This window comes from Nerophis lumbriciformis, linkage group LG38, assembly GCF_033978685.3.
Source record: "Nerophis lumbriciformis linkage group LG38, RoL_Nlum_v2.1, whole genome shotgun sequence".
Taxonomy (NCBI): domain Eukaryota; kingdom Metazoa; phylum Chordata; class Actinopteri; order Syngnathiformes; family Syngnathidae; genus Nerophis; species Nerophis lumbriciformis.
In genome coordinates this window covers 15,789,932-15,815,471 of record NC_084585.2, presented here as the reverse complement: position 1 = coordinate 15,815,471, position 25,540 = coordinate 15,789,932, and the positions used below count along the sequence as shown (strand labels likewise).

Here is a 25,540-nt window from a genome sequence, read left to right as displayed (position 1 = left end):
ACGGGTTATGTTTAAAAGCTCATACCAGCATTCTTCCCTGCTTGGCACTCTGCATCAAGGGTTGGAATTGGGGGTTAAATCACCAAAAATGATTCCCGGGCGCGGCGCCGCTGCTGCCCACTGCTCCCCTCACCTCCCAGGGGGTGATCAAGGGATGGGTCAAATGCAGAGGACAAATTTCACCACACCTAGTGTGTGTGTGACAATCATTGGTACTTTAACTTAACTTTAACTTTACACATACAAACTGTAGCACACAAAAAAGCACATTTAATAAAAAAAACGTTATTATGGTCTTACCTTTACTTATAAGTGCGGGAACAGTGGTGTTAGTGTCGGAGGAGTTGTGAATGAATGAAATATGAAATCCGTGCTACAGTCTGCAGGTGTACCTAATGCTGTGGCCCTGCGGTCGTTCGCGGCTCCTCCAACGCGAGCATTGTTGTTTTTGCACTTTTTGGCTTCTTGTTGAGTGACTTTTTTGAGTGGGTTCAGTCTTGCACGTGGAGGGTTTGGGTGTGGGCTTTGGTTGGTGTGGCACTCCCGTCGGGGGGTGCGTTCTACGGCGGGGGTGCATTAACCGGCACAAGAAGGCGGGATTACTGCGAGCCTCAGCCAGTGCGTCTTCGCAGCTGTTTTATGATCGCTCAAGAAATACTTACACACATACAGTTGTTGACAAAATACACTGTACATTATATACCTCAGCTAACTAAACTATGGAAATGTATAATATAGTTCATATAGCAATACGGTCTCACTGCACAGCAGGCCAGCAGTTAGCCGAGTCTGCAATCCATGGTGAGGCACAACTGAGTGACGTGCCTCAACTGGCTGCTGATCACCGCACCATGTCTTCTCAGTATTTGAATGGCAAATGTGAAAATTCAGCGATTTTGAATAAAAATAATCTAAAACTGGTGAAGTTAAATGGAAAATAACTTTATAGTATAATCACTGGATACATATAACAATTTAATTAAATGTTTTTCTTTTTACATTTTTTTTCTTTCCATGATGGCAGGTGAGGCCCTGCCTCACCTGCATTCAGTGACTGCACGTCACTGATTTTAATATACAAAACAGAGAAGGAAGCAGTCGTGCATGTAAGGTTCTTAACATAAGCAATCCTCGAACACTGAGGAACAGGCGAGCCCGGCATAAATAGCACCCTGCTTATTAACACCAGGTGTGGCAAGGCTACCAATCAGCAGCAGGTGAGGGGAAAACGGCGCTCAGGGAGACAAGCAGGAATTTGAACCAAAATAAGAAACAAAGAAGCACAAACAGAAATAAAGTGACAGATCGTCACAAAAGCAGTATTATTTTCATGGCAGTTTTTAAAAAAATTTGTGTTGTAAACTTTTGACAAATGTATTTTAGTTAGTCACATTTTAGTAATTTAAGTTGATTTAGTTTTAGTCTAGTTTTAGTCAACTAAATTCCCCAACTAAAATTACACTAAATTTAGTCGACTAAAGTATAAAGGATAATAAACCCAATTTGTCATTGCAGAGCATCTTAAAAACTATATTCACAACAAGACGTGCACTCCATGAATATATCAATAAATACATTTCAAACTAAACCTACTGTGTGTTATTATTATAGCTGAAATCAAGCATTTTTGTGAATACTGTTGGACTAAAATGGCCATATAAAGAAACAAACTAGTTTTATTGCATATTGTTGACTAAATTGAGAATTTCGTCTTTGCTTTAGTCAACATGCATTTATTTTTTTATTCTGAATTTTTTTTTGCCACAAAATTAACACTGCACCCAAGCTGTGCTGAAGTCACAGGAAAAAACTTGTAAGAGCAGTAGACCGCATAAATGATAGACTCGATTAATTAATAGTCGCGCTCACAAACAGGAACAAGGCATTAAATGCATAGGTGAAAACGTGAATTTTGTGTCCTTGCCTTGATCTTTTACATTTTTGTAATCTAATGTTGGCAAAGCCCGAACAACCACCTCTGGGTGTTGCCAAAGTGTCCACAGAATGTGGAAGTGTGCCTACATGAAGAATGTAGTTGGTGTGAGGCATTGCACATTTCCACATTCAGTTCACACTAGATACATATCAACTTTGCCATGAAAAAAGGAGTACACCAGGATTTTGTGCATATGCACGCTTAATACATGAGGCCCCTGGCCATGATACATGAGGCCCTGCCAACTCTCCCAGTCCTTTCTTTGCTGTGTAAGATACAATAGAAACAAGATCATAACAATTAAAAAAAAGGGGCTTAATTAGTTGCAGTTTATTGCGAACATGCATACAATGCAATTACAATGTAATACATCACATATTTCCAGTTGTTTCATTAGAGCACATCTGAAAAGGAGTAGCAAGAAGCAGAGTTTATCTAATCCTACCCCTTTTCATATTATAGCAGTTTTATCCCATTTCTTTGTCCTCTGTTTTAGTACGACTTTGGTAAGCTATGAAGCGCACCACTTGATGGATTGTACTGTGCTTCAACATACGAGTATTATGGTGTGTGTATAAGGTAAGACATATTATCTGGCGTTTTGTTTCACAATATTATGCAAAAGCAACTTTTCTTACCTTCTGGTACCTGCTGATCTGTATTTGGGATCTGCATAAATCCTGAAAAATTGTACTACCTTTGTAGTCCGTGCCGACACCGTAGTCAATAAGCTTCTTCTTTTTCTCTTTCTTGTTATGTGACATTCATCCTCCGCTGTTGCCATTTCTAATATAAAGTAGTGTAAAGTTCTTACTTATATCTGTCAGTAAACTCACCATAAAAGCGCTAAAACATACCGGTGTAGTGAGTTTACATTATTCACCCAAGGAACTTTAGTTATTAGAGAGTTCCGGTCGGACGGTTTTTCATTTCCGGTGTTGTTGTTTCCGGATGAGGAGATTCTGCTCTGTTATTGATTTAAGTAAAGTCTGAATGTCATTAAAACAGTTAGCTCCATCTTTTGACACATCTTCCACTCCCGTCCTTGCACGCTACACCGCTACAACAAAGATGACGGGGAGAAGACGCTGCCGAAAGTGAGCCACGTAAATAAGATCGCCCACAAAACGGTGCATCCGGAAGTGACTGTCAGAAAGTGGCTTGAAGATGATCTGTAAAACATAATCTATGCAACATTTTGACCAAAGAACTACCATTGCATGTTATGTAGACCATAAGGAAGTGTTTTCAATTTAGAAAAAAATAAATAAATATGACTCCTTTAATGCGCCCTATTATCCAGTGCGCCTTATATATGAAAAAAAACATCAAAAATAGACCATTCATCGGCGGTGTGCCTTATAATCCGGTGCGCCCTATGGTCCGGAAAATACGGTAGGTGCTTCTGCTCTACAACAGCTGCCAGACCGAGGTGGTGGTTCCTCTCTCTGAGGATGGGACCCGGAGGGTGTGCACCAACTATCGTAGGATCACACTCCTCAGCCTTCTCGGTAAGGTCTATTTAGGTGTACTGGAGAGGACTCTACGCCGGATAGTCGGACCTCAGAGTCAGGGGGAGCAGTGTGGTTTTCGCCCTGGTCTTGGAACTGTGGAACAACTCTGTACTCTCAGTGGGGTCCTCCAGGGTTCATGGGAGTTTGCCTAACCAGTCCACATGTGCTTTGTGGACTTGGAGAAGGCATGCAACTATTTCCCTCTGGAAGTCCTTTGGAGAGTGCTCAGAAAGTATGAGATACCTGACCGCCTGATTTTGACGGTATGATCAGTGTCAGAGACTTCGTCTGCATTGCTGGCAGTAAGTCGGACCCATTTCCAACAAGGTTTGGTTGGCTGCCCTGTGTCACCGATTATGTTCATATCATTTGTGGACAGAATTTGTAGACTCAGTCAGGGCGTTGAGGGGATCCGGTTTGTTGACTGCAGGAATAGGTCTTTGCTTTTTGCAGATGATGTGGTTTGCAGCCGAGTGTGAAGCGACTGCGATGAGAATCAACACCTCCAAGTCCGAGTCCACGGTTAATGCTCAGAGAAGTTTGGAGTGCCATCTCCGGGTTGAGGAGGAGATTTTGCCCCAAGTGGAGGAGTTCAAGTACCTCAGGGTTTTGTTCCCGAGTGAGAGAAGAGTGGATTGTGAGATTGACAGACAGGTTGATGCAGCGTTTGCAGTGATGCAGACCCTGTATCGATCTGTCAGGGTGAAGAAAAAGCTGAGCCGGAAGGCAAAGCTCTATGTTCCTATCCTCACCTATGGTCATGAGCTTTGGGGTATGACCGAAAGAATACGCTCAATCAAGTTGCCAGCTAGCAATTATCGCCCTATTTGCCAGCTAGCGATCAGCGCTCTAGTTTCCAGCTAGTGATAAGCAAACTATTTATCAGCTAGCGGTGTAGTTGTCACCTAGTGATTAACACCTGAGTTGTCAGCTAGTTATTAGCACCCGAGTCGCCAGCTAGAGATTAGTGCGTTAGTTGCCAACTAGCGATTGATGTGCCAATTGGCAGCCAGTGATTAGGGCATTAAAGCACTTGTTGTCAGTGATTAGCGTGGTCGTTGTCAGCTAGTGATTAGCACACTAGCTCGCAATTAGCGCTCTAGTTACCAGTTAGTTATAAGCGTGCCAGTTATTAGCGTGCTACTTGCCAGCTTGCGATTAGCACTAGTTGCCAACTGTCGATTAACGTCCTATTTGCCAGCTCGCGATAAGCACGCTATTTGTCAGCTAACGTTTAGCGCTCGCGTTGTCACCTAGTGATTAACACCCAAGTTTTCAGCTAGTTATTAGCACCCTAGTTGGCAACTAGCGATTAGCATGCTAGAAGTCAACTAGCGATTGATGTGCTGATTGGCAGCCAGTGATTAGGGCATTAAATTGCTAGTTTTCAGCGATTAGCGGGTAGTTGTCAGCAAGTGATTAGCACGCTAGCTAGCAATTAACAGTTTAGGTACCAGTTAGTTATTAGCGTGCTAGTTGTCAGCTAGGGATTGATACGCTAGTTGCCAGCGAGTGATTAGGGCAGTAGTTGCCAGCTTGCAATTAGCACTAGTTGCCAACTGTCGATTAGAGTGCCTGTTGCCAGCTAGCTATTAGTGGCACAATATTGTCATTGGAATATCATTACACAATAAAAAATTCTGGGTTATTTTGATAACCTAATTTATGAGTTGCGAGTGTTGGGTTACATTTTGGAGTTATTTTTATGAAGAGCAATCCATTTTTTGGGTTATAAGGGTATCATTTTAACTCAATTTCTGGGTTTTCAAAACTATGAACCATTTTTGGGTTGTTTTTCAATGGGTAACGCATTTTAAAGGTTTTTTTAAATTAAAAGGTACTTTTTTATTTTATGGAATTTTATTAAGGATTCATCTCATTAACATTATTTACAATCACACATCTTATGTACATGAACATATTTGAGCATGCTGTATAGGACAACTATGACCATACAAGGCAATCTTGTAAAATAAAATGTCACTCATATCTTGCTTTTGAGTATATTTCAATGGAATAAAGATAATTTTGATCAGTAATTGGGAAGGAGTAGGATAAACCAACAGTAAAAATGATAATTTCAACCAACTATTGGGTCAAGGAGCGCTAAATTGCGCAACCTAATAGTTGGGTTTGGAAAAGCCCAACATTGTAGTGAGCATAACTCAGCGTTTGTGTTAAATAAATTCAAACCAATAGTTGGGTTGAATCAACATTGAGTTAAGATAACCCAACTTTTTGGTTAAATAATTTAACTCACATGTTGGGTTGAAAAAAATTAACCCAAAATGTTGAGTTAAAATAACTCAAATAAGGGGTTCGTCCTTTTCTGAACCAGCAGTTGGGTTAAAATGTGGTTATTTTTAACCCAACATTTTTGTGTGTGTAGTATTGCACAATAACAAGGCACCTTTAGTACTAGTTTACTGTAAAATACGATCATAATTTCATATACAATGTACAGTATTGTCAGGGGGCCTATCAGTTTGGGGGTCTTTGGCCTGGAAAACATTGAAGACCCCATAAAAACACAACACTTCACAGGATGAGATTAGAATTTTTTTTTTTTTTATATAATTGTAACCTTGTTTCATGTCCATGAGAGTCAGAGGTAAGGTTGTACTGTATACCGGTATTAGTATAATACCGCGGTACTAATGAATCATATTCGGTAATATACTGCCTCTGAAAAGTACGGTCCTACACCCCATGCTTCACTACACACTGTAGCTCACTGGGTGTCAAAATGTAAACAAATGCCATGGGTGGATCTACACCTGGCATCCACTGTAATGATACCAATTACAGGAGCGGATCTAGTCGATACTACTATGATTATGTCGATATTTTTGGGAATCACAACATCTTCTTTTGTTTTTTTTTAAAATTGATATTATATTCATAAACTCAGGAAATACGTCCCTGGACACATGAGGACTTTGAATATGACCGATGTATGATCCTGTAATGACTTGGTATCGGATTGATACCCAAATTTGTGGTATCATCCAAAACTAATGTTAAGCATCCAAACAACAGGAAAACAGTGAAGTGAAGTGAATTACATTTATATAGCGCTTTTTCTCAAGTGACTCAAAGCGCTTTACATAGTGAAACCCAATATCTAAGTTAAATTTAAACCAGTGTGGGTGGCACTGGGAGCAGGTGGGTAAAGTGTCTTGCCCAAGGACACAACGGCAGTGACTAGGATGGCGGAAGCGGGGATCGAACCTGCAACCCTCAAGTTGCTGGCACGGCCGCTCTACCAACCGAGCTAAATAAGTGATTATTACATTTTTTTAAAAGTGTAGAAAGAACTTGTTAAAAGAGAAAGTAAGCAGATATTAACAGTAAATGAACAAGTAGATTAATAATACATTTTTACAGTTTGTCCCTCATAATGTTGACAAAATTATAGAATTAGAAATTACACAATATGTTACTGCATATGTCAGCAGACTAATTAGGAGACTTTGTTTGTTTACTTACTACTAAAAGACAAGTTGTCTAGAAAGTTCACTATTTTATTTAAAGGGGAACATTATCACCAGACCTATGTAAGCGTCAATATATACCTTGATGTTGCAGAAAAAAGACCATATATAATTTTGGCGAATTAAACGCCTTTCTAATATTCGCTCTCGGAGCGATGACGTCACAACGTGACGTCAAATCGGGAAGCAATCCGCCATTTTCTCAAACACCGAGTCAAATCAGTTCTGTTATTTTCCGTTTTTTCGACTGTTTTCCGTACCTTGGAGACATTTTGCCTCGTCGGTGTGTTGTCGGAGGGTGTAACAACGCGAACAGGGACGGATTCAAGTTGCACCAGTGGCCCAAAGATGCGAAAGTGGCAAGAAATTGGACGTTTGTTCCGCACACTTTACCGACGAAAGCTATGCTACGACAGAGATAGCAAGAATGTGTGGATATCCTGCGACACTCAAAGCAGATGCATTTCCAACGATAAAGTCAAAGAAATCTGCCGCCAGACCCCCATTGAATCTGCCGGAGTGTGTGAGCAATTCAGGGACAAAGGACCTCGGTAGCACGGCAAGCAATGGCGGCAGTTTGTTCCCGCAGACGAGCGAGCTAAACCCCCTGGATGTCTTGGCTCACACCGAAGATGATCAAGAGAAGAATATCGACCCTAGCTTCCCTGGCCTGCTGACATGAGGGTATGTCTACAGAATATATTAATTGATGAAAATTGGGCTGTCTGCACTCTCAAAGTGCATGTTGTTGCCAAATGTATTTCATATGCTGTAAACCTAGTTCATAGTTGTTAGTTTCCTTTAATGCCAAACAAACACATACCAATAGTTGGTTAGAATAAGGCGATCGCCGAATTCGTCCTCGCTTTCTCCCGTGTCGCTGGCTGTCGTGTCGTTTTCGTCGGTTTCGCTTGCATACGGTTCAAACTGATATGGCTCAATAGCTTCAGTTTCTTCTTCAATTTCGTTTTCGCTACCTGCCTCCACACTACAACCATCCGTTTCAATACATTCGTAATCTGTTGAATCGCTTAAGCCGCTGAAATCCGAGTCTGAATCCGAGCTAATGTTGCTATAGCTTGCTGTTCTTTCCGCCATGTTTGTTTGTGTTGGCTTCTCTATGTGACGTCACAGGAAAATGGACGGGTGTTTATAACGATGGTTAAAATCAGGCACTTTGAAGCTTTGTTTAGGGATATTGCGTGATGGGTAAAATTTTGAAAAAAACTTTGAAAAATATAATAAGCCACTGGGAACTGATTTTTAATGGTTTTAACCATTCTGAAATTGTGATAATGTTCCCCTTTAAGGACAAACTTGCAATAATAAACATATGTTTAATGTACCCTAAGATTTTTTTTGTTAAAATACAGCCAAAAATAAATGTATTTTGTGTGGTCCCCTTTATTTAGAAAAGTATCGAAAAGTACCGAAAAGTATCGAGATAATTTTGGTACCAGTACCAAAATATTGGTATCGGGACAACACTAGTCAGGGAGACAAGAAAGCAAGCGTCCTTAAGCCACGCCCCCTACTCACTCAATCAGCTCGTGATTGGCCACTCTGTCAGCAACAGTGAGCCCCCTCCTTCGCGAGCAGCCTGGTGGGGTCTAGTCAGACACTGACTGTCAGTCATCAGCAGTGTTTAGACTCAGCGCTCAGGTGCTGACTTCCTTTCAGCAGCGACTCCTACCAAGTGTCGGGCTGGCAAAGTTCCGTGTTTCGTCATGATGTATCCGGCGGAGCCAAGCAGAGAGCTACTGGACCAGTAGGAAGATGAGCGGGTAGCGAAGACCGGACTGCAGCCTCCAAAGCCGCATCCATCTCTATGAGAGCACCTTCCCCGCCTGCAGCCGCCCAGCTTGCCGGCCTCTGACTCGCCTTTTCCGGCTGCCGAGGGTCTGCCGTTGGGGGGCAGCCGACAGCCGTCCAAGACGCCGCGAGCCGTACTCCGCGTGAAGAATGCTCAGCCGCGCCTGGCAAAGCCGGCCGACCCGGGCCCGGCGGCGGGCCTTTACATGGAGCGGTCCCAGAGCCGCATCAGCCTGTCCGCCTCCTTCGAGGCGCTCGCCATCTATTTCCCCTGCATGAACTCCTTCGACGAGGACGATGGCGGTGAGTTAGTGCGTTGTGTTTCTGTTTAGTGTGATTGTTTGTGCAAATCACCTGTTTTATGCATTAGTTTGGATGATTGACCACCAAACAATCTGTTCCAGGGTCAAACTGGGGCCAATATCAAGTGTACGGCAAATGTTTTAGGTCACATATTAGCATTCTTAACTGTCACGCGAGTGTAACAAGTATTTAACCACTGTTGATAACAATGTAAGTAGAAATAATCTTTTCCAGGGTCAAACTTTGGCTATTATTAACTGCACATGTAATGTTTATGGTCACATTTCAACTTTCTTAGCTATCACACAAGTGTACAAAGAAGTTAACCACTGTTAATAATAATGCAAATAGAAACGATCTGTTCCAGGGTCAAGCTTGGGCCATTATTAGGTGTATGGGCAATGTTTAAAGGTCACATTTCAACATTCTTAACTGTCATGCATGTGTAAAAAGAAGTTAAAATAATATTATAAGAACAATTGAACTGATATGTTCCAGGGTCAAACTGGGGCAATCCATTTTCAATAATGGACTGGACTCTCACAATATTATGTCAATATTATGTCAGACCCACTCGACATCATTCGGTCTCCCCAAGGGGGGGGGGGGTTACCCACATATGCGGTCCTCTCCAAGGTTTCTCATAGTCATTCACATCGACGTCCCACTGGGGGAGTTTTTCCTTGCCCTTATGTGGGCTCTGTATCGAGGATGTCGTTGTGGCTTGTGCAGCCCTTTGAGACACTTGTGATTTAGGGCTATATAAATAAACATTGATTGATTGATTGATTGAATAAGTGTGCAAGCAATGTTTCAAGTCACAATTTCCCATTTTTAACTGTCACACAAGTGTAAAAATAAGTTAACCACTGTTAATAATAATGCAAATAGAAAAGATCTGTTCTAGGGTCAAGCTTGGGCCATTATTAGGTGTGTGGACAATGTTTAAGGTCACATATCAACATTCTTAACTGTCACACGAGTGTAACAAGTATTTAACCACTGTTGATAATAATGTAAATAGAAACAATCTGTTCCAGGGTCAAACTTTGGCTATTATTAACTGCACGGGTAATGTTTATGGTCACAATTCAACTTTCTTAGCTGTCACACACGTGTAAAAAGAAGTTAATCACTTTTAATACTCACTGAGAACCAATATGGATACAGAGCTAATGTTTCAACTTCGATGGCTTTAATTGAAATTACAGAAGAAATTACCAAAGCAATAGATAGTAAAAAATGTGCAGCAGCAGTGTTGATGGATCTAACTAAAGCATTTGACACAATTAATCACAATATTTTAATCAAAAAACTACAATGGTATGGCATCAGAGGGTTGGTCTTAAACTGGATTAGAAATTGTTTAACAAACAGGAAACAATACGTGAAGCTTGGCGAACACACATCTACAGCGCTAAATATATCCTGTGGTGTACCTCAGGGATCAATACTAGGACCCAAATTTTTCAATCTCTATATAAATGACATTTGCAAAGTTACAAAAGATTTAAAGTTAGTATTATTTGCGGATGATACAACAGCGTTTTGTTCAGGGGAGAACACACAGAAGCTAATACAAATAATAGAAGAAATGAACAAATTAAAAAGATGGTTTGACAAAAACAGAGTATCTTTGAATCTCAGTAAAAACTAAAATAATGCTATTCGGTAATAGTAGAAGGGAAAATCAAACACAAATACAAATAGACAGAATAGAAATTGAAAAAGTAAATGAAACCAAATTTCTAGGTATAATGATTGATGAAAAAATTAACTGGAAATCTCATGTAAAAAATATACAACATAAAGTAGCAAGAAACACGTCAATAATGAATAAAGCAAAACATGTTCTGGACCAAAAATCACTTCATATTATCTACTGCTCACGAGTGTTACCATAGCTGAGTTATTGTGCAGAAATATGGGGAAATAACTACAAAAGTATTCTTCATTCAATAACGGTCTTACAAAAAAGATCAGTTAGAATAATACATACTGTTAGATACAGAGAACATACAAACTGCTACCCAATAAAATACAACAATTCTTCTCAACCAAAGAGTAGAAATATAATCTTAGAGGAAAATGTAATTTAAAACATTTGTCTGCACGTACAACACTTAAGACCTTCAGTATATCAGTATGTGGGATTCAATTATGAAATGGATTAAGCAAATAAATCAAACAATGTACAAATTTAATTCACTTCAAGAAACTCTTCAAACTTAAAGTGTTGACAAAGTACAAAGAAGAAGAACCATGATAACCGTTCTGAATTTATTTCATCCATCCATTCATTTTCTAGATACTCTTACTTATCTCACCATATGAAATATAACTTACTTCACTAATTATTATTTATTTGTTTTTATTGTTATTACTTATGGAGTATATTGTGAAAACATTGAGAACAGGAAGTGAACAAACGTTTTAGGAACTGCTATGTAAAGGAAAAGGGGTAGGATTAAATAAGCTCTGCTTCTTCCCACTCCTTTTCGAACATGTTGAATAGAAAAACTGGAAATGTTGTATGCATGCATGTTCCAAATAAACACAAACTCAACTCAACTCAACTCAACTGTTAATAATAATGCAAATAGAAAAGATCTGTTCTAGGGTCAAGCTTGGGCCATTATTAGGTGTGTGGGTAATGTTTAAGGTCACATTTCAACATTCTTAACTGTCATACAAGTATAACAAGAAGTTAAAATAATATTATAGTTCCAGGGTCAAACTGGGGCAATCCATCTTCATTAAGTGTGCAAGCAGTGTTTCAAGTCACAATTTCCTATTTTTAACCGTCACACAAGTGTGAAAAGTATTTAGCCACTGTTGATAATACTGTAAATATAAAAATCTGTTCCAGGGTCAAACTATGGCTATTATTAGGTGCACAATAATTAAGGTCACATTTTAATATTCCTAACTGGCACGCAAGTGTAAAAAGAAGTTAAGAAAAAAATGTAAATAGGAATAATCTGTTCCAGGGTTAAACTGTGGCCATTATTAAGTGTACGGGCAATGTTTAAGGTCACGTTTCAACATTCCTGTCACACAAGTGTAAAAAGAAGTTGAGATAATAATGCGAATAGGAAAAATCTGTTCCAGGGTCAAACTGTGGCAATCCTCAAAGCTTTATTAGGTGCGCAGGCAATGTTTCAAGTCACATTTCAAAACGATCAATTGTCACACAAGTGTAAAAATAATTTTGGTTAACCGCGTCGATAACAAGTATTGTTATGCTGGACTAAAAAATCACTTAATTCACGTTAACGCCACACGTCTACTGCTCATCATTACAATCTATCAAGTGTTACCAAAAAGCCAAAGAAAAAGTGAAACGTGAATAATCTTTTGATGCTCGGTGTATGAAGTTGCGGCGTGATGTCATGAAAGAAAAGTGAATCCTGTGGTTTTGTATATCCAGCCATCCATTTTCTACCGCTTGTCCCTTTTTTGGTGTTGCTGGGGGTGCTGGAGCCTATCTCAGCTGCATTCGGGTGGAGGGCGGGGTACACCCTGGACAAGTTGCCACCTCATCGCAGGGCCAACACAGATAGACAGACAATATTCACACTCACGTTCACACACTAGGGCCAATTTAGTGTCGCCAATCAACCTATCCCCAGGTGCATGTTTTTGGAGGTGGGAGGAAGCCGGAGTACCCGGAGGGAACCCACGCAGTCACGGGGAGAACATGCAAACTCTACACAGAAAGATCCCGGGCTCCCCTAAAATCTACGACCTTTGAGGTATATTACTATGCTGATACTGTAGTTGATGACGTGTTGTCTGCACATTTTACAGCAGACGTGGTCTTATGCTTGTGAGGTCATGGGTCAGGTCGCTACAGGCTCACGTTAGTTCAGTTCAGTTCAGTGCATGCATAGGATACAATGTAATGCAACACATACTTCCAGTTGTTTCATTACAGCACGTCCGAAAAGGAGTAGGAAGAAGCTGAGCTTATTTAATCCTACCCCTTTTCATACCATAGCAATTTTGTCCTATTTCCTTGTTCTCTGTAACAGAATTAATAAATTATACATAAATAATATACCATTGTAAGTAAACAAATATTAAATACGGTACATGAATAATCTTTGTCTCAATAAAAAAAAAGAAAAACAAGGGTTCAAGATGTTCATCATTATTCTTGCTCTGTGTACTTTGTGAACACTTGTAGTTTTGAACAGTCTCTTAAACTGAATCATATTGGTGCTTTGTTTCATTTCTTTGGTTAATCCATTCCATAATTGAATTCCACTTACCGATATGCTAAAGGTCTTAAGTGGTGTACGTGCAGACAAATGTTTTAAATTAGATTTTCCTCTAAGGTTATATTTCTCCTCTTTTGTTGAGAAGAATTGTTGTACATTTTTGGATAGCAGGTTATAGTTGGCTTTGTACATAGTTGTAGCTGTTTGCAAATGCACCAAATCATTGCATTTCAATATTTTTGGTTCAATAAATAAAGGGTTTGTATGTTCTCTATATACAACATTATGTATTATTCTAATTGATCTTTTTTGTAACACCATTAATGAATGAAGCGCATATTTGTAGTTGTTTCCCCATATTTCTACACAATAACTCAGATATGGTAACACTAGCGAGCAGTGAAGAATATGAAGTCATTTTTGGTCCAGAACATGTTTTGCTTTATTCATTATTGATGTATTTCTTGCTACTTTGTATTGTATATTTTTTACATGATATTTCCTGTTCATTTTATTTTTAATTACACCCCAAAAATAGTTTTCTTTTACCCTTTCAATATCTACTGCGTCTATTTGTATTTGTGTTTGACTTTTTCTTCTACTGTTACCAAATAGCATTATTTTAGTTTGACTGATATTCAAAGATACTCTGTTTTTGTCAAATCATCTTTTGAATTTGTACATTTCTTCTGTTATTATTTGTATTATTTATGAATTTGTCTAATCTGTTGTTAAACAGTTTTTCAATAATTTTAGAAAATTGTGGAAGTAAAGAAACAGAACGAGAAAGAACACACACACACACACAGACGCATACACAATATGTTAGACGGTCTGCCAGAACCACCGGGACCTGTGATGATGTCATTCATTTGGCTGAGATCCACTATTATTGCCACATTACACAGGCGGTCATTTCATGGACATCGTGTACTTTCATTCAAGTGAACTGAATATATTTTGCTCTTAAAGCTCCAATAAGAAACCATGAGTTGTGTCTCCTCAAACAAGATGTGCGTCTGGTAAACTCATGATATTGCCTAGCTGATGCCATGTTGTCAAAGGAAACCTTCAGTGATGCAGTCAGCCTATTAATATTCTGACAATCAAGCATGCCATATATGTAAATATTATGTCAATTAAGTAAGTAGGTGGCGTCAACCCTCAACTTTCTCAAGTCGTCTTTTCAATGTTAACGCCCCAATAATCAGTTGCATTGTGCAGTAAATCTGAGTTTATTGTACGTTAAAATGTGGCTGCAAAAAAAGGAGGAAAGTAAGAGGACACATTGACCATCTCCTATGGAATCAGAGTTGATAAAATGGAATGGTTTTTGGATCTGGACGTGCACCGACATTAAATAACCTCTTTTTTGGTCCATGCCTGCTCATATAATAATGATAATTGATCTATTGGAGAAAACCCGTTAGGATTAGGTATGGGTTCCGTTCATATTTGTACCAACATGGTACAAATTCCCGATAACGGTACTCATCCGTACCAATTTTCTGTACTTTTGTGTGTGTTAATGGATATTAATTGTTTGACAACATTTTTTTTTTCAATGTAGCATTTAAACAGCTGATTATGATAACTGTGCTGTCGAATTGCACTTCCAAGACATTAGATGTAGCACTGTAGCATCCCATTGATGGGCTATCAATGGGATGTTGTCTAACTAGAAAGTAGCTTTCTTCAAGAAGCTGAATGTGTTATGTTGCGCCCCACAAAGTGTTTACACTGTAGGTATTGTGCTTATTACACACCAGCTGTTTTGTTGTAATATTCATCGTGGGTGTAGTTTTCATTACCCAATTTGGAGGTGTTAAATCGCCATGTAAAATCACTAATGCTAATATTAGCCTGTCTATGGCAAATCCAATGTAGAATCGAGCTAGCGCATTTTGGAAGAGCGGAACCTTACCTTTTTCTACGAAGCATTCTTGCTTTTTTGTTGGTATTGAAATTTGCAACATTACTCATTGGGAGTTTGGCTGAGGCCACCCTGAGTGCTGCTTGATTGATGGTTTACATGAGCTGGTGTTTAGTCTGTAACCGACATGACGGTTGGTAGGTATCAGAATATGATTATACGTGAATTGATAGCTGGTAGTACCGATGTAATTCAGTCTGTGCCTATAATAGTACCAAATTTGGTACTCATCTCTAATTGGGATGCATTGTGGTTGTTTATATTGCATGTAGGGAAAAGGCAGAATGTGCACTGGATCTCATTTGGCCAACATAAGTACTGTATTTTACGGACTATAAGGCACACTTAAAATTATTTTTTTCTTCTCAAAACTCAACAGTGCGCCTAATAACCCGGTGCGTCTAATGCACGGATGATTCTGGTTTTGCTCACCAACCTGGAAGCAATTTTATTTGGTACATGGTGTAATGATAAGTGTGACCAGTAGATGGCAGTCAAACATAAGAGATACGTGTAGACTGCAATATGATGGCAATACCACTCAAGTAAACAACACCAACATTTTATATGTTCCATTGAAAATATAGAACATTACACACGGCGCGCAAAAATCTATCAAAAGGTTTTAGTACGACTTTGGTAAACTATGAAGCCACACCGCTTGGTGGATTGTCGATTAAACATACAAGTATTATTATGGTGTGTGTGTAGTCCGTGGCGACACCGTAGTCGATAGGCTTCTTCTTTTTCTCTATCTTCTTGTTATGGGACATTCATCCTCCGCTGTTGCCATTTCTAATATAAAGTAGTGTAAAGTTCTTACTTATATCTGTCAGTAAACTTGCCATGAAAGCACTAAAACATACCGGTGTCGTGAGTTTACATTATTCACCCAAGGAACTGTAGTTATTAGAGTTTCGGTCGGACGGTTTTTTACAGGACACATTTCCGGTGTTGTTGTTTCCGGATGAGGAGATGCTGCTCCGTTATTGATTTAAGTAAAGTCTGAATGTCATTAAAACAATTAGCTGCATCTTTTGACACATCTTCCACTCCCGTCCTTGCACGCTACACCGCTACAACAAACATGACGGGGAGAAGACGCTGCCGAAGGTCTAAATAAGACCGCCCACAAAACGGCGCATCCAGAAGCGACTGTCAGAAAGCGGCTTGAAGATGGTCTGTAAAACATAATCTATGCAACATTTTGACCAAATAACCACCATTACATGTTATGTAGACCACAAGGAAGTGTTTTCAATTTGGAAAAAAAATAAAAATAATATGACTCCTTTAATGCGACCTATAATCCGGTGCGCCTTTTGTATGAAAAAAGATCGAAAATTGACCATTCATCGGCAAGTGCGCCTTATTATCCAGTGCGCCCTATGGTACGGAAAATACGGTAACTTTAGTGATGCAATTTGTCACGTGATGCTGTGTCTTTGTTTGCGCACTTCCGTACTTACACTTAGCCTTTTGAGTGCATAAGTGCGTTCACCCTAAGAAGTACGGACGGATGTGCTGTGCTGGATATTTGGCAACATAGTCGAAGGGGAGGGACTACAAAACAAGTCACGGCCTAATCTCCGCCTCATTTTAAGCAAGCCGATACACCAAGCAAGAAGAAAGTCAGACCAACTCATCTTTAACTAGCAAAGCAAAATACGTTTTGAATTCTGTGATTCGGATTTAGTCACTTGTTTCTTATCCCACTTCCAATGTTTTCTGAAAGGTAAATGAACAATCCGCCTGTAACTTTTTGAGCTGTCTGTAGCAGAATGACAGAAACAAAGTGAAGTCTCTTGTCAATCATGCACTGTCTTTGTCTCTGTGGGTGAAGGCGTGACCGCTGGCATACACACACAGACATTGAGGCTCATTACGTAAACGTAAAGTAACTTTTTTGTTTGTGCGAGGCTACTTGTATAATACACACACAGAAGTGTAAACGTGAGGTAACATAGAAATGATCCGAAACTGACCCAAAATCTTATCGGTTGTTCCTTTTCCCATTTAAGACATTTCCTAAAAGCTTCATGAAAATCCATCTGTGATTTTTTTAGTTACAACTAGGGCTGCAACTAACAACTAATTTGATAACCGATTAATCTGTCGATTATTACTTTGATTAATCAATTAATAATCGGATAAAAGAGACAAACTACATTTCTATCCTTTCTAGTATTTTATTGGAAAAAAAAACCCCAACATACTGGCACCATACTTATTTTGATTATTGTTTCTCAGCTGTTTGTAAATGTTGCAGTTTATAAATAAAGGTTTATAAAAAAATATATATATATATTTTTTTAAAAGTAGCCTCTGCGCATGAGCATAGCATAGATCCAACGAATCGATGACTAAATTAATCGCCAACTATTTTTATGATCGATTTTAATCGATTTTATCGATTAGTTGTTGCAGCCCTAGTTACAGCGGTACCTCAACTTAAGAGTGTTTTGAGATATTAGCTGTCTCTCGGCTAATTGTTATGCCTTAAAGTTGAGTTACAAGCCTCCCGGCCATTAGTTGTTCTAGTAAATGCCACAGTGAACCCCGTAAGCTCGGACCAAAACATCCGGTCATGCTCACTTGCTCATCAGAGGTGAACATAACTTTGTTTTTCCAAGCATGGGAATAAAGAAAGTGAGTGTGAAGGACAGTGCTGAGAAGAAGAAGAGGATGGTATTCATAGAATTAAATAAGTAAATAATCAAAAACATGACGGAGTGTGTCCCCAACTTGGCAAATAAATTTGAGTGTATCACTGCTAGTCTGCACCATACTGAAGCAGAATGAGTCGATAACGCCAGCCAAGGATGTTACAAATAATATCTAAATGGTGGACATCTACTCATGAAAATACAGAGAAGCTGCTGATGGTGTGTTTGATGTTGAAGCAACTAGAACAGGCATAGTCAACTAAATTGTTTTGGGGGCCACCGCTGCTGCCCACTGCTCCCCTCACCTCCCAGGGGGTGATCAAGGGTGATGGGTCAAATGCAGAGAATAATTTCGCCACACCTAGTGTGTGTGACAATCATTGGTACTTTAACTATTAACTTATACAATATTTATTATGTAAAACTTAGTTTAAAACTTCATCAAGGGTGGGAATTGGGGGTTAAATCACCAAAAATGATTCCCGGGCGCGGACACCGCTGCTGCCCACTGCTCCCCTCACAAGGGTTGGAATTGGGGGTTAAATCTCCAAAAATGATTCCCGGGCGCAGCCACCGCTGCTGCCCACTGCTCCCCTCATCTCCCAGGGGGTGATCAAGGGTGATGGGTCAAATGCAGAGAATAATTTCGCCACGCCTAGTGTGTGTGTGACAATCACTGGTACTTTAACTTAACTTAACTTTTAACAATGGTGCTGTTTTGGGCAGGGGGCAAGCACCAATAAATTGATTTCAAATCATTTCACTTGGATGCGTTGATTTAGGATACATGTGTACTGAAAGAGTTCAGAGGACCGTCATATAACCATTTAAACTTGTAAGTTGAGGTACTACTGTATTATGATAACTAACTGACAGACAAAACAATGTGAACAATTACACGGGTGGAGAGAATTGTTGTACAATAGAGAAGTGGTTGACTAAAAGCTGTCTGATATTTCCAATGTTGGTAAACATTACGATCATTACTGACAGTGATTGATTTAGAACCAAGTACTTATTGATGCTGTCAAATTTCAATGTCTCTCTTACTTTTGTCATATGGGCATACGAAAGCACATAATAAGAGTGGCAGTCTCTCAGCTGTTTCTTGAACTTTTTCTGTCATTTTTATCACGTCCCCAGGAACTAAGTGCACACATCACATTTATTAAAGTGTACTGACAAAGTATTCATCTTAATTCATGTATTCAAAGTATTCACTCTTAATTCTACCTCTTCTGTGTAAAAATGTAATTTTTGAGGCGGCTATAAAGTCTTTGATCTGCAGCTTCACCCATTTTTCTTCCATCCCAGTGGAGCAGACCTCCTTTCCTGACAGCCCATTTTTTACTCCGGACTTTTCTGGGTCGTTTCTCCTGCAAAGAGGCACTCCCTCTTCCCTATCCCCCCCCGTCCCGTCTCTGCTTCTCTTGCTTCTCCATAAGTCACATTTTTGACGTCGGCCTGAAGCGGCTTTGTTCGTCATTCGTCTCACTGAGAAAACGGGCCAAGCCGGACGGAGCCAAAGGTGGCAAAGCAGAATGTATGTTCTAAATTTCAATCCACTTTCTCTCCCTCCCTCACTGCTCCATTATCTTCTACTACCTTCATCCTGATGGAATCTTCACCTCCCTTTCCTTCAAGTCTTCCTCAGGCATTGCATTCACTCTGGATAATGATGATGAGGATGATAAATAAATAAAAAGTTGTTCATCCTGACGCACACTCACACGTCACTCTCGCCCTTAGGTGTGCTGTCCAGTTATCTTGTTTTCTTACACTTAACTGTCTCATTTGCAAGTGCTGTACTGTATTATATACTGTAGTAGACTTTGTATGCAGGTACAATTCCAAGATATAGATAACAGTGTGTTGTCATTGTCAGGAAATAGTCTTTGCCATTGAGGTGAATGTACCAGTCCACTACAAAATGTTTATACTGTAAGTATTGCAGGCTTTCCCTTACATGTAATTGATTGTGACTTGTCGCCACGTAAAAATAAAATCTGCAACACCTTAACAATGAGGGTTTTTTTTTTTGTGAAAAGAAATTTAAGTAATATAATGTATGAATGGATATATATACCCTTTTATTTGCGCGCGATTGACTAATGAGGCACCGGAAATTGGACCACCGAAAAAAGACTGATCACGGCAACAGCACTACCAAAACAGGATGTTGTGATTACGTAGGCAAGACACACGTGATTGTCCTGAGCAAAAACAGCTTGTCTGCCACGTCGACGTCCACTTTCCCGTTTGCCGTGAGTGACTGCTCGCTGTTGCCGCAAAAAAAGCGAAGTATTATCTTTCTATCTGTGTGCTTCTAATTGTTTTACAGCTTTCTTTATTCCTTCCCAAACATACTTAGTAGTCTTATCTAACTTGCAAAACACCCGCTCTCTGTCTCACCGCCCCTCTCTCAGCTAGCTAGCTGCTAAGCTAACGAAGCCAAGCGTGGCAAAGGCGGAGACGGTCTGAAGGAATCTGCTCCCACACGTTGCGACCATTTCTCCGAAGACAGCAAGAACTCGACTCAGTGAAAGAAACAACGTGAGTATGGCTCCCTGCTCTTCGTGCACCATTCTCATGGATAGGTTGGCCCTACTAGAGGACCGTGTCCGCCAACTAGAGCAGAGTAATTTCGTAACTTTAGACGCTGCGGACACATCTGCTAGCGTTAGCTGTAGCAAGCTGACGAGCCCAGTTTGTAGCAGCCCTAAGCGGCCTACAAGCAACAGTGAACCGGTTGAGACGCATAATAGATTTAGCCCTTTAGCTACTCCAACACACCATTCTACCAGGCACCACAACTTAGTCATGGGGACTCCATCACCCGAAACATACAGTTTAGCAAACCAGCCATAATTAAGTGTATTCCCAGGGCCAGAGCACCTGACATTGAAGCTAATCTTAGGGAGCTAACTCGCAACAGGGCTAGTAAACACGTACGACAGGCTAATCGCACTACTAGCTACGCGAACATAGTTGTACACGTTGGCTCCAATGACACTAGGATGAGACAGTCAGAGATTACAAAGAGGAACATACAGTAGCTAGGACTTGTAATCTCGCTAGAAAGATGTCCAGGCATCGAGTACTTGTCTCTGGCCCCCTGCCTGCGAGAGGCAATGATGAGAAGCACAGCAGATTAGTCTCGCTTACAAGTGGCTGGCTAGTTTTAGTAGAGAACAGGGCCTAATGTTTATTGATATTTGCACCTTTTTCTGGGGAAAACCAGGCTTGCTGATGAGGGACGGCCTTAACCCTAACCAGGAAGGCGCCATCACTCTATCAAGAAACATAGATTACTGGTTGGATCACACTTGACTAACTACACTAGAGCAAGCTCGGACCCAGGCAATTACAGTGTCTGTTGGTCCAGTTGAGGATTCACTTAAGATAGAACTAACCAGTGCCAGGCTGGTAAATTCCTGCACACATAGCATTTCTCGCAGAATAATACACAACTCACATAATGATTTTTCTGTAGTGACTGTGCCAGAGGTGAACATGCTTTCTACTGAGGTGGCAAATTATGAAGCGTTCAATCTATCGCAGCACCAAGCAAACAATCTGAATATCCCCATCATATCAATTCCTAGATATGATCGAAATTATTTAAGACACACTACACAAAATAAACGTAACGTTATTAATATCACTATTACTACTACATATACTGTAATATGGGCTTTTTAACATCAGCTCATTGTCTCAAAAACATTATTAGTTAATGAGGTCATTAGAGACATCAATCTTAATGTCATTGGTCTCAGCGAAACCTGGCTCAAACCAGATGATTTTTTACCGCTTAACGAGGCATCTCCTCCTAACTATACGAATGCACATATTGCCCGTCCTCTTAAAAAGGGTGGAGAGGTCGCACTAATAAACAGTCAAAATCTTAACCTTACATCTAACCTAAGTAATAAATATAAATCATTTGAGGTGCTTACTATGAGGTCTGTCACCCCGCTACCTCTCTACCTGGCTGTTATCTACTGCCCCCCTGGGTGCTATTCAGACTTTATCAGTGGATTTTCAGAGGTTGTCGCTGATCTAGTGATGCACGCAGATAATATAATTATAATGTGGGATTTTGATATCCATATTAATGCCCCATCAGACCCTTTGTGCGTGGCGCTCCAGACTATAATTGATAGCTGTGGTCTTACACAAATAATAAATTAACTCACGCACCGCAATGGTAACACGATAGATCTAGTCTTTGTCTGGGGTGTCACTACCTCCAAAGTTATGATACTCCCGTACATACACTAAAGTAATGTCCGATCATTACCGTATAAAATTCGAAGTTCTGACTCATTGTCAACAAGCTACTAATAGCCACTGCTTTAGCAGCCGCAACATTAATGCTGTCACAACTATGACTCTTGCTGGCCTACTGTCTCCAGTAATGGCACCATCCCAAATTATGTGGGCTCTATCGATAACCTCACTAACAATTTTAACGATGCCCTGCACGACACCATTGGTAGTATAGCACCACTAAAGCTAAAAAAGGCCCCTTAAAGGTGTACCCCCTAGTTTACGGAAGAAAATAGAGCTCCATGTAGAAATCATGTAATCATGTAGAAAGCTGAAACGCAAATGGCGTGCGACTAAACTCGAGGTTTTCCATCAAACATGGAGTGATAGTTTAAACACTTATAAACACATGCTTACCTCAGCTAAAGCTAATTACTACTCCAATCTCATCCGGCTCAATAAAAATGATCCTAAATATTTGTTCAGTACAGGAGCATCGCTAACCCAACAATGAACTCCTCCCAGTAGCTCCACCCACTCGGCAGATGACTTTATGAATTTCTTTAATAAGAAAATTGAACTCATTAGAAAGCAGATTAAAGACAACACGTCCCAGATACAACTGGGTTCTATTAACACAGATACAAATGTATATACAACAGATATTGCCCTCCAAAATAGTGTCTTTTCTCCTTGATGAAATAACATTAGAGGAACTCCCGCGACGTGTGAATGGGATAAAACAAACATGTTTACTTGATCCACTTCCTGGGAAACTTATCAAGGAGCTGTTTTTAATATTAGGACCATCAATACTTAATATTATAAACGTATCACTTTCCTCTGGCACTGTTCCCCTAGCATTAAAAAAAGGGGTTATTCATCCTGTGCTCGAAAGTCCTGACCTCATGGTAAACTACCAGCCGGTGTCCCACCTTCCCTTTATCTCGAAAATCCTCGAAAACATTGTTGCACAGCAGCTAAATGAACACTTAGCGTCAAACAATCTCCGTGAACCCTTTCAGTCTGGTTTCAGGGCAAACCACTCTACAGAGACAGCCCTCGCAAAAATGACTAATGAGCCTTTACTAACTATGGATGCTGATGCGTCATCCATGTTGCTGCTACTTGATCTCAGCGCTGCTTTCGATACCGTCGATCATAACATTTTATTAGAACGTATCAAAACATGTTTTGGTATGTCAGACTTAGCCTTTCCTTGGTTTAACTCCTATCTTACTGACAGGATGCAGTGAGTTTCCCATAACAATGTGACCTCAAAGTATGTTAAGTTACCGTGCAGAGTTCCACAGGGTTCGGTTCTTGGCCCTGCACCCTTCAGCGTCTACATGCTACCGCTAGGTGACATCATACGCAAATACTGTGTTAGCTTTCACTGTTGTGCTGGTGAAACCCAACTCTACATGCTGACCAACACGTCAGATTGTAGTCACCTGGAGGTGTGTCTTAATGAAATGAAACAATGGATGTCCAGCAACTTTTTGCAACTCAACGCTAAGAAAACGGAAATGCTGATTATCGGCCCTACTAGACACCGCCACTTGTTTAATAATACCACCTTAACGTTTGACAATCAAACAATTACACAAGCGACTCGGTAAAGAATCTGGGTATTATCTTCGACCCAACTCTCTCGTTTGAGTCACACATTAAGAGTGTAATATTGCTAAAATTCGTTCCATTTTTTCCACCAGCAACGCTGAGATCATTACTCATGCGTTCGTTACGTCTCGTCTCGATTACTGTAACGTATTATTTTCGGGTCTCCCTATGTCTAGCATTAAAAGATTACAGTTGATAGAAAATGCGGCTGCTAGACTTTTGACAAGAACAAGAAAGTTTGATCATCTTACGCCTATACTGGCTCACCTGCACTGGCTTCCTGTGCACTTAAGATGCAACTTTAAGGTTTTACTACTTACGTATAAAATACAAAAGGATTTAGCTCCATCCTATCTTGCTGATTGTATTGTACCATATGTCCCGGCAAGAAATCTACGTTCAAAGAACTGCGGCTTATTAGTGATTCCCAGAGCCCAAAAAAAGTCTGCGGGCTAAAGAGCGTTTTCTATTCGGGCTCCGATACTCTGGATTGATCTACCTGTAACAGTTATAGAGGTGCTACCTCAGTGTAAGCATTTAAGTCCAATCTTAAAACTCATTTGTATACTCTAGCCTAAGACCCCTTTTTAGACCAGTTGATCTGCCGTCTTGTTTCTTTTCTGCTCTGCTCCCCTCTCCTGCGTGGAGAGGTTATCAGGTGACCACAGATGACGCGCTAGCTGTTCAAAGTCGGGACCCGGGGTGGACCACTCCTCTGTGCATCAATTGGGGATGTCTCTGCGCTGCTGACTTGTCTCCATTCAAGTTGATCCCCTGCTGGCCCCACTATGGACTGGACTCTCACATTTTTAACTAGATCCACTCGACATCCAGGGCTTCACGGTGGCAGAGGGGTTAGTGCATCTGCCTCACAATACGAAGGTCCTGAGTAGTCTTGGGTTCAATCCCGGGCTCGGGATCTTTCTGTGTCGAGTTTGCATGTCCTCCCCGTGACTGCGTGGGTTCCCTCCGGGTACTCCGGCTTCCTCCCACCTCCAAAGACATGCACCTGGGGATAAGTTGATTGGCAACACTAAATTGGCCCTAGTGTGTGAATGTGAGTGTGAATGTTGTCTGTCTATCTGTGTTGGCCCTGCGATGAGGTGGCGACTTGTCCAGGGTGTACCCTGCCTTCCGCCCGATTGTAGCTGAGATGGGCTCCAGCGCCCCCCGCGACCCCAAAGGGAATAAGCGGTAGAAAATGGATGGATGGATGGGCACTCGACATCCATTGCACCGGTCTCTTAGGGGGGGGAGGTCCCCACATCTGCTTTCCCTTCCCCTCCGAGGTTTCTCATTGTGCCCATTGGGTTGAGTTTTTTCTTGCCCTGATGTGGGATTTGAGCCAAGGATGTCCTTGTGGCTTGTGCAGCCCTTTGAGACACTTGTGATTAAGGGCTATATAAATAAACTTTGATTGATTGATCGATTGCCTTTAATATGTATGTGATATACCCGCGGACAGCCATCTACAAATATTAAAATGTGCCATGTGCAAATATTAAAAGTGATTCTCTTTCAAAAGCAGACGGTATAGCGCATGTGTTTCCAAACTACGGTGTGCGGTCCAAAAGCGGCCCGCCGGCATCTTCAATTTGGCCCGCGAGACAGCTCAATATATATGTATGTTATTTTGCATGCAGTCTGCTTTTGGCACCCGGACAATTTTTTTAGCCCAATGCGGCCCCCCAGCAAAGCAAGTGTGAAGTCAGGCTCGCTGCAGCTCTCGCTGTTCATCGGAAATCGAGAGACAGACGTTAAGAG

General features: G+C 40.6%; 1 protein-coding gene and 1 long non-coding RNA gene across 3 annotated transcripts in view; one reads left to right on the top strand and one right to left on the bottom strand.

Annotated features, from left to right (window-relative positions):
- Positions 1-25,540, bottom strand: part of LOC133578300 (uncharacterized) — a 341,666-nt gene that overhangs the window by 190,334 nt on the left and 125,792 nt on the right. The window lies entirely within an intron of this gene.
- The window catches only part of rims4 (regulating synaptic membrane exocytosis 4), a 67,253-nt gene continuing 50,311 nt past the window's right edge, over positions 8,599-25,540 (top strand). The window contains exon 1 of one of the 2 annotated variants that reach the window (XM_061932529.2): positions 8,599-9,059. In XM_061932529.2, coding sequence (XP_061788513.1) covers positions 8,963-9,059 — 97 coding nt within the window. In that variant the 5' untranslated portion in view covers positions 8,599-8,962. Of the gene's footprint in view, positions 9,060-24,393; positions 24,631-25,540 lie in introns of those variants that run through there. The other variant, XM_061932530.2, reaches the window with a different exon arrangement.